General features: G+C 47.3%; 1 protein-coding gene across 10 annotated transcripts in view; it reads right to left on the bottom strand.

Moving 5' to 3' along the window:
* Window positions 1–7,475: 7,475 nt before the first annotated feature.
* Window positions 7,476–13,264, bottom strand: part of VSIG4 (V-set and immunoglobulin domain containing 4) — a 69,271-nt gene continuing 63,482 nt past the window's right edge. For all 10 annotated transcript variants that reach the window (XM_030210406.1, XM_030210403.1, XM_030210405.1 and 7 more), the window contains 2 exons: window positions 12,684–12,705; window positions 7,476–7,697 (listed from right to left, as the gene is read on the bottom strand). In XM_030210406.1, coding sequence (XP_030066266.1) covers window positions 7,490–7,697; window positions 12,684–12,705 — 230 coding nt within the window. In that variant the 3' untranslated portion in view covers window positions 7,476–7,489. The remainder of the gene's footprint in view (window positions 7,698–12,683; window positions 12,706–13,264) is intronic.

Here is a 13,264-nt window from a genome sequence, read left to right as displayed (position 1 = left end):
CTTTCCTTTATGTGTAGTTGGTCTAAAAATCCTCCTATTAACTGTTGTTGAATAGACAAAAAAATTGTGTATGTTTTAATTCCCAATAACTTTCTTTCAACAACTGTATATAAGAAAATTGTTACTTAGCTTGAGCGGTCTTGCTCTTAAACAGCATCAAATGATCGCCAAATGAGGCCAAATTGAGCCTCGTCTTTAGCATCTGGCTTGCTTCTCCAATATAGCACCCTTCTTCACATGTTTTACATTGACATTTCAAGATGAGCATGTGAAGGATCCCCTTATGTTGAATTTATTTTTATTTATTTATTAGAATTTATTTACCGCATCTTTGAAGAAATTCACTCAAGGTGGTGTACAATAAGAATAAATCAAACATGAGCAATAGACAGCAGTAAGAATATTCAAATAACAATACAAAGTTTGGCGTGGAGGGGCATAATCGAACGCAAATGCCTATCTCCATGGGCGTCTATGTCCGAAAACGGGTACGTGAAGAGGAGGGACAGACCGTATTTTTTAAAAAAATGGACGTCTTTGTTTTGTTTCGAAAATACGGTTTGTACGGACCAAATGCCATGGATTTGTTCGTTTCTGAGCTGGGCGTTTTTTTTTTTTTTAGCGATAATGGAAACTAAAACCGGCCAGCTCATTTGTATTCGTGCAAGACTTAAATACAGTATTAAAGCTGTATTTTAAGAACTCAACAAAGATTTTCTGCGGTTCTAGAATATGGATATATCCAGACGTTACAAAGACAACACAAGATAGAAGGAAAAAATTTCTAGCTTTCAGAGAAGAGACTAAGGCACTCGGAGCAATATTTCTATTGGCTTATCCGTGTAAATGCCTTATAAGATACTTGGGTAACAAATATGTATTTTTTGAACCAGAACAACTTCGAACTTTTCTGGAAACGAAAAGAATAACCAAATAGACTCTAAATTTGAATGACAACTGATTAAGAATTTGAATAAGATGGAGTATTCAGGCTAGGCATTTTTCCTTTTATATTTTCTTTATAATTAATGATCTCTTCATCTGAAATAATCCCCCCCCCTCTTTTTTTCTTCTTCTTTTATTAGTGGTCTAAGAAAGAGAACATATAAATAACCTATGATGGATATTTTCTTATATTTTGATTTTCTGGAATAAACTTCCTGAGCCCCTACGTCTTGCCCCATCCTTGGCCACCTTTAAATCTAGACTGAAAGCCCACCTCTTTAACATTGCTTTTGACTCATAACCACTTGTAACCACTCGCCTCCACCTACCCTCCTCTCTTCCTTCCCGTTCACATTAATTGATTTGATTTGCTTACTTTATTTATTTTTTGTCTATTAGATTGTAAGCTCTTTGAGCAGGGACTGTCTTTCTTCTATGTTTGTGCAGCACTGCGTACGCCTTGTAGCACTATAGAAATGCTAAATAGTAGTAGTAGTAGAGGAGTAGCCTATTGGTTAGTGCAGTGCAGCTCCTTGTGACTCTGGGTAAGTCACTAAACCCTCCATTGCCCCTGGTACAAAATAATACCTGAATATATGTAAACCGCTTTGAATGTAGTTGCAAAAACCTCAGAAAGACGGTATATCAAGTCCCATTTCCCTTTCCCTTATGACATCACAATATCAGAAGTGAGCCAAGTATCAGGCAATCAAGCCATTGTGACATCACTGATGAAGTTGGCTCTTATTGGTGGACTGAGCCTCCACCTACCCTCCTCTCCTCCTTCCTGTACACATTAATTGATTTGATTTGCTTACTTTATTTTTTGTCTATTAGATTGTAAGCTCTTTGAGCAGGGACTGTCTTTCTTCTATGTTTGTGCAGCACTGCGTATGCCTTGTAGCGCTATAGAAATGCTAAATAGTAATAGTAGTAGTAATTTTCTCTGTATTGCAGTTTGCAAGTTAATCTTGTAATGTTAAAATAAATATCAATAAAATAAAATTAAAAAAAAAGTACATTGCCATCATGTGAGCCTGCTGACTTCTACACTGCACAGTATTGTACAAGAGGCCGTTAATTTATTTATTTTATTTATTTGTTACATTTGTACCCCGCATTTTCCCACCTATTTGCAGGCTCAATGTGGCTTACATAGTACCCTGAGGCGTTAGCTACCTCCGGTGATGAAACAAATACAAAGTGAGGTTATTGTCGAAAGAGGTTCATGCGTTACAGACACATTAGGAGAATCGTAGAGAAGAAGAGATATGTGAGTGTTCTTTACGGGCTTTAATGTGTTACATGGCCAGATATGTTAGTCAAGAACTAAAATACTGCCAAGCAGGTTTATATTTTACCACTTAAAGCATGCACACACACCCTCAGTCCCCTTATAAACAAAGGGCCTGTTATTCAGTCCATGGGAGTAAGCTCGACTAACTCCTGCGGTCATAGGCGCCGACTCCGTGGGTGCTGTGGGTGCTCGAGCACCCCCAATATTGCACCCACTGGAAGTTTGTGCACCCACCGGAAGTTTGTTCCCTTCCTCCCTCCTCCCTTCGAGTTCCAGGCCCTCTCCCTACAAATTTTAAAAGTCATCTATTTTACCTCATCGGGGTTAGGGCGGCAGCAGCGGTAAAAACCATGCAGGCTCGGCTCTGTGCTTAGCTCAGTTTTTCCTTCGCTCTCTCTCAACTCTAGTCCCACCCTTGCGGAAACAGGAAATGAGGGCGGGACCAGAGCTGAGAGAGAGCGAAGGGAAAACTGAACTAAGCACCGAGCCGAGCCTGCATTGTTTTTACCACTGCTGCTGCTCTAACCCTGACAAAGTAAGATAGATGACTTTTAAAATTTGGAGGGAGGGGGCCTGGAACTCAGATGGAGGGAGGAAGGACCCTGGAACTGGGAGGGACCATGGAACTGGGAGGGGGGACCCTGGAACTGGGAAGGAGGGACCCTGGAACTGGGAGGGTGGGAGGGACCCTCCCTCCCTGGAACTGGGAGGGAGGGAGGGGGACCCTGGAACTTGGAGGGAGGACCCTGGAACTCGGAGGGAGGGGGGAGGGAGGGAAGGGGGCCTGGAACTTGGAGGGAGGGGGACCCTGGAACTGGGAGGGAGGGGGGCCTGGAACTGGGAGGGCCTGGAACTGGGAGGGAGGGGGATCCTGGAACTCGAAGGGAGCACCCTGGAACTTGGAGGGAGGGGGAGGGGGGGGGAGGGAGGGAGGGGGCCTGGAACTGGGAGGGACTGGAACTGGGAGGGGGCCTGGAACTCGGAGGGAGGTGAAGGTGGGACGAGGGAGGGCGAGGGAGGGGGACGAGGGGGAGGGGGGACTGAACCACCTGTTAAAAAAAAAAAAATTCAGCACCACCAATCATTTTGAAAAGTTGGCTCCTATGCCTGCGGTCGGCACTGAGCGTGGATATTCAGTGCTGGGCTGTTTCCAGTGACCAGCATTGAAAATTCAGTTTGTTTTTGGCTGGTTCAAACTTAACCGGCCAAAGCTGACATTCAGTGCCGCCCAGTTCAGTTTGACCCAGACAAAGATAGGCCTGGTATTTACGTGGCCAAACATGGCTGCCAAACTCGCACTGAAAATTGGCAGATAGCCGGTTACATTGCACGATATAACTGGCTAACCGCTAACCGCAAATTTTCAGCGAATTTTAATGTAATCAGGGCATTAACCCTACAAGGCATTGCCAACAATCTGTGCTTTTGCAACAATGTTGACAAAATTTTGTGCCTGTAATTTTCTCTAATTAACTTTCTTCACTCATATATATATATATATATATAAGTTTATAAAATGAAGTTCCATCATAAGGTTTGTGTGTTAATCTTTAATGTCTGACAATTATGAGGACTGAGACCCTGTATCTTGCTGTAGTTTTTTCTTGTAAAATTACACTGATTTTTTAAAAATATTTTTATTAGAGTTTAAAGATACAACAAATACAAAAATAGAACAGCATGAGAAAACACACCAAGCTGAGTTCAAGTCTGATCATTAGTCTGTAGGCGAAAGAAAAAGGTCTAAAGATTTCCATTTTTGAAGACTAGAGGCGTGTCCAACAGGGGCGTAGCCAGACAAAAGATTTTGGGTGGGCCTAGGCAAGAAGTGGGTGGGCAAGAAGTGGGTGGGCAAGAAGTGGGTAGGCACCCCCCCCATCTCAGCTGGCGGGAAAACGCTTCTTTCCACCTTGGCAGACTGAAGCAGGCCTGACTGAAAACTCAGAATGCACAGGTGCCGGTATCGTGGAGAGTAGTGTATTCATTACTGTCAGGGGGAAGTCTTCAGCTGGTGGATCTTGGGATCCCCACCAGCTACGGCTAAACATGTTCTACTGTTGGGTGGGCCTGAGCCCTAAGTGGGTGGGCCATGGCCCACCCAGGCCCACCTGTGGCTACGCCACTGGTGTCCAATAATAGAATTTGCTGCAGTCTGCTCATATTTTTTGTATAGGAGAATCCAATTCCGGCAAACCACCACGCTAACTTGGGAATTGGGTTAGAGCAGCTGAATTTGCTCCTGGGGAACTGGGTTCAGTTCCCACCGCAGCTCCTTGAGACTCTGGGCAGGTCACTTAACCCTCCATTGCCCCTGGTACAAAATAAGTACCTGAATATATGTAAACCGCTTTGAATGTAGTTGCAAAAACCTCAGAAAGGCGGTATGTCAAGTCCCATTTCCCTTTCCCTAGTTGAGGTTCTACGTGGAATGTTGCTACTATTGGAGATTCTAGATGGAATGTTGCTACTATTGAGATTCTGTTGCTACTATTTGAGATTCTACATGGAATGTTGCTATTCCACTAGCAACATTCCATGTAGATGCCTGCCCTTGCAGATCAGCCACGCGGCCGCACAGGCTTCTGTTTCTGTGAGTCTGACGTCCTGCACGTATGTGCAGGACGTCAGACTCACAGAAACAGAAGCCTGCGTGGCCACATTGCTGATCTGCAAGGGCAGGCTTCTACATAGACTGTTGCTAGTGGAGGAGTAGCCTAGTGGTTAGTGCAGTGGACTTTGATCCTGGGGAACTGAGTTTGATTCCCACTTAAGCTCCTTTTGACTCTGGGCCAAGTCACTTAACCCTCCATTGCCCCTGGTACAAAGTAAGTACCTGAATATATGTAAACCGCTTTGAATGTAGTTGCAAAAACCTCAGAAAGGCAGTATATCAAGTCCCATTTCCCTTTCCCTCACACTGCTGGGTTGCCCTCAGAGAGACGGTGAGAAGCAACAAAGGGTAGCATCTCACAAGGGTCATTATAGAGGTAATTTTATAAGTGTTTTTCCCACACATAAAAGCCCTTCTATAAAACTGTGTAGCCATTTACGTGTTGGGGGTATAACCTGGGGTGGGCACAGGAGGGACTGGGCCCCTCTATATTTGGCTCAGGGCCACCAGCTGAAGATGACTGCAGCCTACCATAACTCCCCTCAGCGTTACTCAGCTGGCACCTCATGCATGCTCAGTTATCACACATGATGAGTTAACACGCATGCTCAGTTATTACATATGTCACACATGATGAGTTAACATGCTCAGTTATCACACATGATTGGTTATACAAGCTGAGTTAACACGCATGCTCAGTTATTACACGTTGTTATAACATGCTCAGTTATGAATGATGAGTTAACACATGTGCTCAGTTAAACATGCTTAGTTATCACACGTCACATGTTCTGAGTTATCATGCCTGCTCAGTTATCTTGCATACTTGTTATCACAGATGCTCAGTTATCATGCATGCTAAGTTAACACACATGCTCAGATCACACAAGCTGAGTTTACATGCATGCTCAGTTATTATGCATGCTCAGTGATCACACATGCTCAGTTATTATGCTTGCTGAGTTATCACATATGCTCTATTACATATGCTGAGTTATCACACATATTCGTTATCACACATGCTCATTTCATGCAAGAGAACTAACCATGGGCAGAATGCCAGTGTTGGTGGCAGGGAGAGATACTGCTGACTCCCTGGGTTGGCTTTGGATGTCTTCAGATGTTGGGGCTTGGGGGATCCCTGCCAGCCAAGGCATTTAAATTTTAACTTGAGGAGGGAGGGAACAGGGGGAGAGGCGGGAATCAGACAGAAAATGTATCATGTGCTCCCAAAATTCACCATCTGGCTATGCCACTGTTATGCACACTCACAAGATCACATATACAGGGCCAGGCCAAGGGTACTTGACACCCTACACAAACCTTTAGCCATGTGCCCCTCACTAAGGGACTGCTCAAGGACCTCCCCCCATGTCTAGTATCTCCCCTTCCCCTCACTACGCCTCCATAGGTTATCATTTCCACTTCCTAACTCCCCTCTGCAAGGAAATGTCCAGCATTTCTCTGCTTCCCTACCTCCCCGTGAGGTATTAAGTATCTTCTCCCTACCCCCCAGCCCCCCCCAGATATTCAGCATCCCCCCCAAGGTGTTCATTGTTTTCTCTGTGCTTCTTTGCTCCTGTTCTCCTGCCTCCCCCCCCCCCCACAAAGGTGTTCATGATCTTCTCTGATCCTACTCTCCAACCCCCCCCCTCGCCCCAGATTCTTTGCTCCTGTTCTCCTGCCTCCTCCCCCCCCCACAAAGGTGTTCATGATCTTCTCTGATCCTACTCTCCAACCCCCCTCGCCCCAGGTTCTTTGCTCCTGTTCTCCTGCCCCCCCCCCCCCCACAAAGGTGTTCATGATCTTCTCTGATCCTACTCTCCAACCCCCCCCCCTCGCCCCAGATTCTTTGCTCCTGTTCTCCTGCCTCCCCCCCCACAAAGGTGTTCATGATCTTCTCTGATCCTACTCTCCAACCCCCCTCGCCCCAGGTTCTTTGCTCCTGTTCTCCTGCCCCCCCCCCACACACAAAGGTGTTCATGATCTTCTCTGATCCTACTCTCCAACCCCCCCCCCCCTCGCCCCAGGTGCTCAGCATCTCTCCTTCCTTACCTCCCTACCTTGAGGTGCTAAGCAGCTTCCCTGCCCTACCCTCTCTGGGGGAGCACAAAGGCTGCTGTCAGCTTGTTTAAAGAAGCCTTATCACATCTGGAGCAGGGCATTGAAGATCTGCACATGCTCAGAGCTTGCCAAATCCCACCCCATCCAAAACGAGTTCAAAGGGGGCTGAACCTGGCAGGCCTTGAGCATATGCAGATGCTGAAGGCCTGTGATGGACATGATAAGGCTTCTATAGACAAGCCTTAGTGCTGCCACCCACCCCCACCCCCACCCCTCAATTGTGCAGACCTAGGCATTTGCCTATTCTGCTTAGTGGTCGGGCCAGTCCAGTGTCTACATTCACCGTGCTTAGTCATTTCCCAGGAAGTACCTGGACACATTTGCAACATCGGGGCAGCTGTAAACTTGAGCATCACTGTCTATCTGATAATGGCACATAGGCATCTTTTTAGACTTTTCAATTAGGCTGTCCTTTTATAAAATTATCCATCATAAAAAATGAAACTTTTCTCTCTCCCCACTCATAGTTTGCCGCCGACTGAAAAAAAAAAGACAAAGGCAAATTTAAGAGTTTAATTCTTCTCCTGTCTCTCTGGGATCAACAGTTCATATTCAGCCTCCTTCACAAACTCCATCTTCTCGTAGGTTCCCTCTCTCGCTGCTCCCCCGCCGGGTGATGGCTCATACTCATTCTCATTCCTGCTCTTGGGCTCCTCGCACCTCTGGCCGCCGTTGACTTGTGAATGCGACTCACCTTCTCTGGCCAACAGAGTGCTCATGCTGGAAGATAAGGAGACAATTCCTCAACAACGACTCCAGATTTCCGTTGAGCCTTTGCTCAACTAAATCTCAGTCTGTCTACCAGTTTTGGTCCCTGCAGTTCACGGCAGCCTCCAAGGGCAGAGGGAGGGATGTTAGGACTTTCATTGTAGTTATTCCTACATAATTAGAACTGGCTAAGGCGTTAGTCGGTAGGAACGTGGGTCTACAACTGGGTGTCTTCTTTATAGCTGCCCCAATGCTGAACAGTGAAAGCCTATTCTGTAATGGCACCTGGGCAGTGGTGTTCCTTGGTTGGCTGCCGCTTGGTTGGCAGATCACCGCTCGACCCCCCCCCCCCCCGGGTGCAGTGTCATCCCCCCCAGCGCATTACTTCCATGCACCCCCCCCCCCCCCGGGTGCATTCTTCTTACCTGCTGTTTGACTATTTCGATTCACTGTTATATTGAGGTTGCACTAACCATTAGGCCACTCCTCCACTCATAAGAGAAGAAGATGTTGTGAAGGTATTTTTGTGGCAGGTTATTGTGCGTAACGGATAGTCCATTACAACTGCATAGGCTACACACCTTCCCAATATTCCTTTTTGTCCTTTGTGCAGGGAAACGGAGGCTTGCCTCAACAGATAGTGTGGCTTGGGCTTCAAACCCATAAAGGCGGGATGACAAGCCGGTTGCCTTAACTGCTAGGCTATCAGTAAATGTAAAAGAGGTAGGACTTGAACCCACAACCCTCTGCTCTTCGTATATGGTTACAAGCAGCTGCTCTAACCAGTAAGCCACAGTGTAGCTAACAGCGCATAAGAAGCAATAATAAGCACTAATTGACAGTCATTAGAATTTACACACACAAATCGCTAAGCGTATTCTGTAATGCAGAGCGCCTACATTTTAATGCGCGCAGGCAAAAAGGGGTGTGTTTATGGGCAGGGAAATGGGCATTTCTTGGGTGTTCCTCAATTTTTCTGCATAGTTATAGAATATTGCCCACTGCGCCTAAATCTACGCGCCAGGATTTACGCCATGTTTTTGCTGGTGTAAATGGACACGCATAGTTTTAGGCGCTGGGATATCAACTAAGCGTATTCTATATACCGCACCTAAATCTAGGTGCCGCTTATGAATACGCTTAGGCGGAAACGATTTCTGCATGGATTTGTTTAGGCTCGGTTGCCCTGCTGGCACTTTGGTGGGTAAGTAACGTGGAAATGTGGTAGCCTGTTACAGATTTGCCCTTCAGATTCTCTGGCGCAAAAACTGCCCTGTGCGAAGCAGCTAAACATAGCTGGACTAAATGTGGGGCATTGCTGGTGCTTAACATTGATCGACGAAGAGAAGGAAGCGTCTAAACAGTGGATAACGAAATGTACGCAGACAGTTTCCATCCACCTCATCTGTAGGTGTAACAGGGACAAAGATTACAGGCATTTTTGTACCTTTCTGTGAGTTAGCAAATTTTCAAAAGAAACTATCCAGGTAGAGTGTGTTTGAAATGTGCTGAAATTATGTGGATAGAAAAGTCCCCAGACCAGCTGCTGCCAGGTGAGTTTGTGAAGGCTGGACCCCCAAGAGAACAGACATGGCGAGATAGAAACTCAGCCGGTGCCAGACGTTCATGGTGCAGAGCAGGAGATTCTAAGTGAGCCAGTGGAAGATATGTCACTCACACTAGGCCAGGGGTTCCCAAACTTTTTCAGTTTGTGGCAACCCCTCCCCCCCCCCCCGGTCACATGGGTCTCCGCACCCTCCCCGGCTACATGGGTCTCCCTTTCCCTGCAGCCCCCTCCTCTCACACCAGCACACCTCTGGCCTTCCCAGTCTGCCGTGTCCGGCCCTCCCTGATCCCAGGGAGGGATTGCTTTTGGTGTTCCTTTGTTCTTTCAGATTCATATCATTGTGGACTCAGATACTGACTTGAAAGTGTGATGCAGCTGTTTCCCCCCGCCCCCCCCCCCCCCCCCCCCCTGGTCTTGTCACCCAGGGTAGATGCCTTTCCAAGTTCACTCTTCCCAAGCAGCCTTGATTGAGAGCAGGGGCAGACTGACTGCAGGGAAGAAACACCCGGTAGAATATCTCTCACTGACCATATGGGCAACCGTGCAGTCGAGGGCCCAGGGCTGTAGGAGGGGGGGCCCATTGCTGCCCTCCCACATGCCCGATGTGTGACGTCCTTCTCTCTCCTCCGGAACCAGGACCGGGATGACCCCATCTCCTCCCCTCCTGCGCTCTCGTCCCTGAACCCCTCCCACCTTCGCAGGCAGCAGCACCGGTAGGTAAATCGGCCATCTGCTGCTGACACTGCAATTTCCCCTTGCCATGGCCCACCCCTTCCGATGTCATTTCCTTCTTCCGCAAGCATGGCCCGCAGAAGAGGGAAGTTCCAGTGTCAGCAGCAGATGGCCGATTTAGCTGCAGGACCAAAGGAAAAAAGATCAGTGGTAGGGGAAGAGGGAAGCACCAGGACAAAACCCCAACCTTGGCTGACTTCTAATATCCGCTACCTACGTTCCTGTACTCGCTCCACCGAATGCCTCTGGCGGAAATCTCGGGCCCTTGCTGATTTCTTACACTTTAAATTCATGCTGACCTCCTTCCAATCTGCTCTTTTATGTGCCAAACAGGATTATTATATCCAACTGACCAACTCTCTTGGCTCTAACCCTCGTCTTCTCTTCACCACATTGAACTCTCTCCTCAAGGTGCCCCCTCCCCCAACTCCCCCTTCATTATCTCCTCAGACCCTTGCTGAATTCTTTCATGACAAGGTTCAAAAGATAAACCTTGAATTCTCTACCTCGCCACCTCTCCCTCCACTAGTCCGTTCCCCTCTCTCTCCTTCCCCTCATTCCTTTTCCTCCTTTCCTGAAGTTACTATAGAGGAAACTACACTTCTCCTTTCTTCCTCAAAATGTACCACCTGCTCCTCTGATCCCATTCCCACCCACCTTCTTAATGCCATCTCTCCTGCTCTTATTCCTTTTATCTGTCACATTCTCAACCTCTCACTTTCCACTGCGACTGTCCCTGCTGCCTTTAAACATGCTGTGGTCACACCTCTCCTTAAGAAGCCTTCACTCGACCCTACTTGTCCCTCTAATTACCGACCCATCTCCATCTCCCTCCTTCCCTTTCTCTCCAAATTACTTGAGCGTGCTGTTCACCACCGCTGCCTTGATTTTCTCTCCTCACATGCTATTCTTGACCCACTACAATCTGGTTTTCGCCCTCTCCACTCAACCAAAACTGCGCTTACTAAAGTCTCCAATGACCTATTACTGGCTAAATCCAGAGGTCAATATTCCATCCTCATTCTTCTTGATCTTTCCGCTGCTTTTGACACTGTCGATCACAGCATACTTCTCGATACCCTGTCCTCACTTGGATTCCAGGGCTCTGTCCTTTCCTGGTTCTCTTCCTACCTCTCCCTCCGCACCTTTAGTGTTCACTCTGGTGGATCCTCTTCTACTTCTATCCCTCTGCCTGTTGGCGTACCTCAGGGTTCTGTTCTTGGTCCCCTCCTCTTTTCTATCTACACTTCTTCCCTTGGTTCATTAATCTCATCCCATGGCTTTTCCTACCATCTCTATGCTGATGACTTCCAAATCTACCTTTCTACCCCTGATATCTCACCTTGCATCCAAACCAAAGTTTCAGCGTGCTTGTCTGACATTGCTGTCTGGATGTCTCAACGCCACCTGAAATTAAACATGACCAAAACCGAGCTTCTCATTTTTCCCCCCAAACCCACCTCCCCACTCCCCCCGTTTTCTATTTCTGTTGATGGCTCTCTCATTCTCCCTGTCTCCTCAGCTCGAAACCTTGGGGTCATCTTTGACTCTTCTCTCTCCGTCTCTGCTCATATCCAGCAGATCGCCAAGACCTGTCATTTCTTTCTTTACAACATCCGTAAAATCCGCCCCTTTCTTTCCGAGCACTCTACCAAAACCCTCGTCCACACGCTTGTCACCTCTCGTTTAGACTACTGCAATCTGCTTCTTGCTGGCCTCCCACTTAGTCACCTCTCCCCTCTCCAATCGGTTCAAAACTCTGCTGCCTGTCTCGTCTTCCACCAGGGTCGCTTTACTCATACTACCCCTCTCCTCAAGTCGCTTCACTGGCTCCCTATCCGTTTTCGCATCCTGTTCAAACTTCTTATACTAACCTATAAATGTACTCACTCTGCTGCTCCCCAGTATCTCTCCACACTCGTCCTTCCCTACACCCCTTCCCGTGCACTCCGCTCCATGGATAAATCCTTCTTATCTGTTCCCTTCTCCACTACTGCCAACTCCAGACTTCGCGCCTTCTGTCTCGCTGCACCCTACGCCTGGAATAAACTTCCTGAGCCCCTACGTCTTGCCCCATCCTTGGCCACCTTTAAATCTAGACTGAAAGCCCACCTCTTTAACATTGCTTTTGACTCGTAACCACTTGTAACCACTCACCTCCACCTACCCTCCTCTCCTCCTTCCTGTACACATTAATTGATTTGATTACTTTATTTTTTGTCTATTAGATTGTAAGCTCTTTGAGCAGGGACTGTCTTTCTTCTATGTTTGTGCAGCGCTGCGTATGCCTTGTAGCGCTATAGAAATGCTAAATAGTAGTAGTAGACCCGGGGGAGGGGGGGGGGAAAGCTCAATGGTCCTCATGAGAGCATCAGTGATTGTGTGAGGGACAATGCAGGGAACACACAGAATGAAGATACTGCTCTCAGTGACGGCTACAGCTTCCATGTATCTCTCTTCAAGGGTGTGTTTCACAGAAAACTGCAACGTGCTGTCTTGACCCCTTAATTAACCTGTCTCACTGCTCCATAGCACAAGGAATTGAAACCTCTAAACAATCCAAACATCTGGACACATCTGCACAGCTTGTGTTCTGTCCCAAATGCCTGAAAAAAAGGGGCCGGAGTGCGTGTGTGTGTCAGCAGCACAAGCGCAGAGGAAGAGCTGGAAAGGACTAGAAACTGGTTTAGAGTACTTACTTTGGCACTTCGTAGATCTCACCTGGAAAGAACAAGGAAATCATATGATGAGCGTTGGACATTCAAGATCTTTCGGCACAAAATGATTTATATTGAGCGTGTCAGTGGTGACCTCTTGTGGTACAGTTGAGTTACTACATGGCTATGCTACAATAGCCGGGTCCAGACACAGTTTTACCCCGGTCTTTCCATGCTAGTCCTGCAGGGTTGAAAATCCATGGCTGGATCAGTGTTTTAAACGTGAAGTGGAATCTTCTGGCTACCCTATCTCCAGATCACATCTTCTGACTCCCTGTGATCCCTCAGTGGCATCTCCAACCTAAGACAGTCACTCTCTCACATCCCACAACTCCATTTCTGTCTCTGTCCTTATCCCTACAACCCCTCAGCACCTCCCTCATCCTATGACAGTCATTCACTACCCCTTCCTTTCTTCCTGTGATTTCTCACCAACATCCCTTCCAAGTCAGACTCCATCTTTTATTGTCCTTTTAATCAAAATTGTGACGATATTCCCAGTGTCTCTCTGCTATATACCTCAGAAGGTCACCATGTAGGCCTGATAGTCAGACCACGGGAAT

This window comes from Microcaecilia unicolor, chromosome 7 (genome assembly GCF_901765095.1).
Source record: "Microcaecilia unicolor chromosome 7, aMicUni1.1, whole genome shotgun sequence".
Classification (NCBI taxonomy): Eukaryota; Metazoa; Chordata; class Amphibia; order Gymnophiona; family Siphonopidae; genus Microcaecilia; species Microcaecilia unicolor.
The sequence above is the reverse complement of the archived record's forward strand: the minus strand, read 5'-3'. Positions and strand labels throughout refer to the sequence as shown.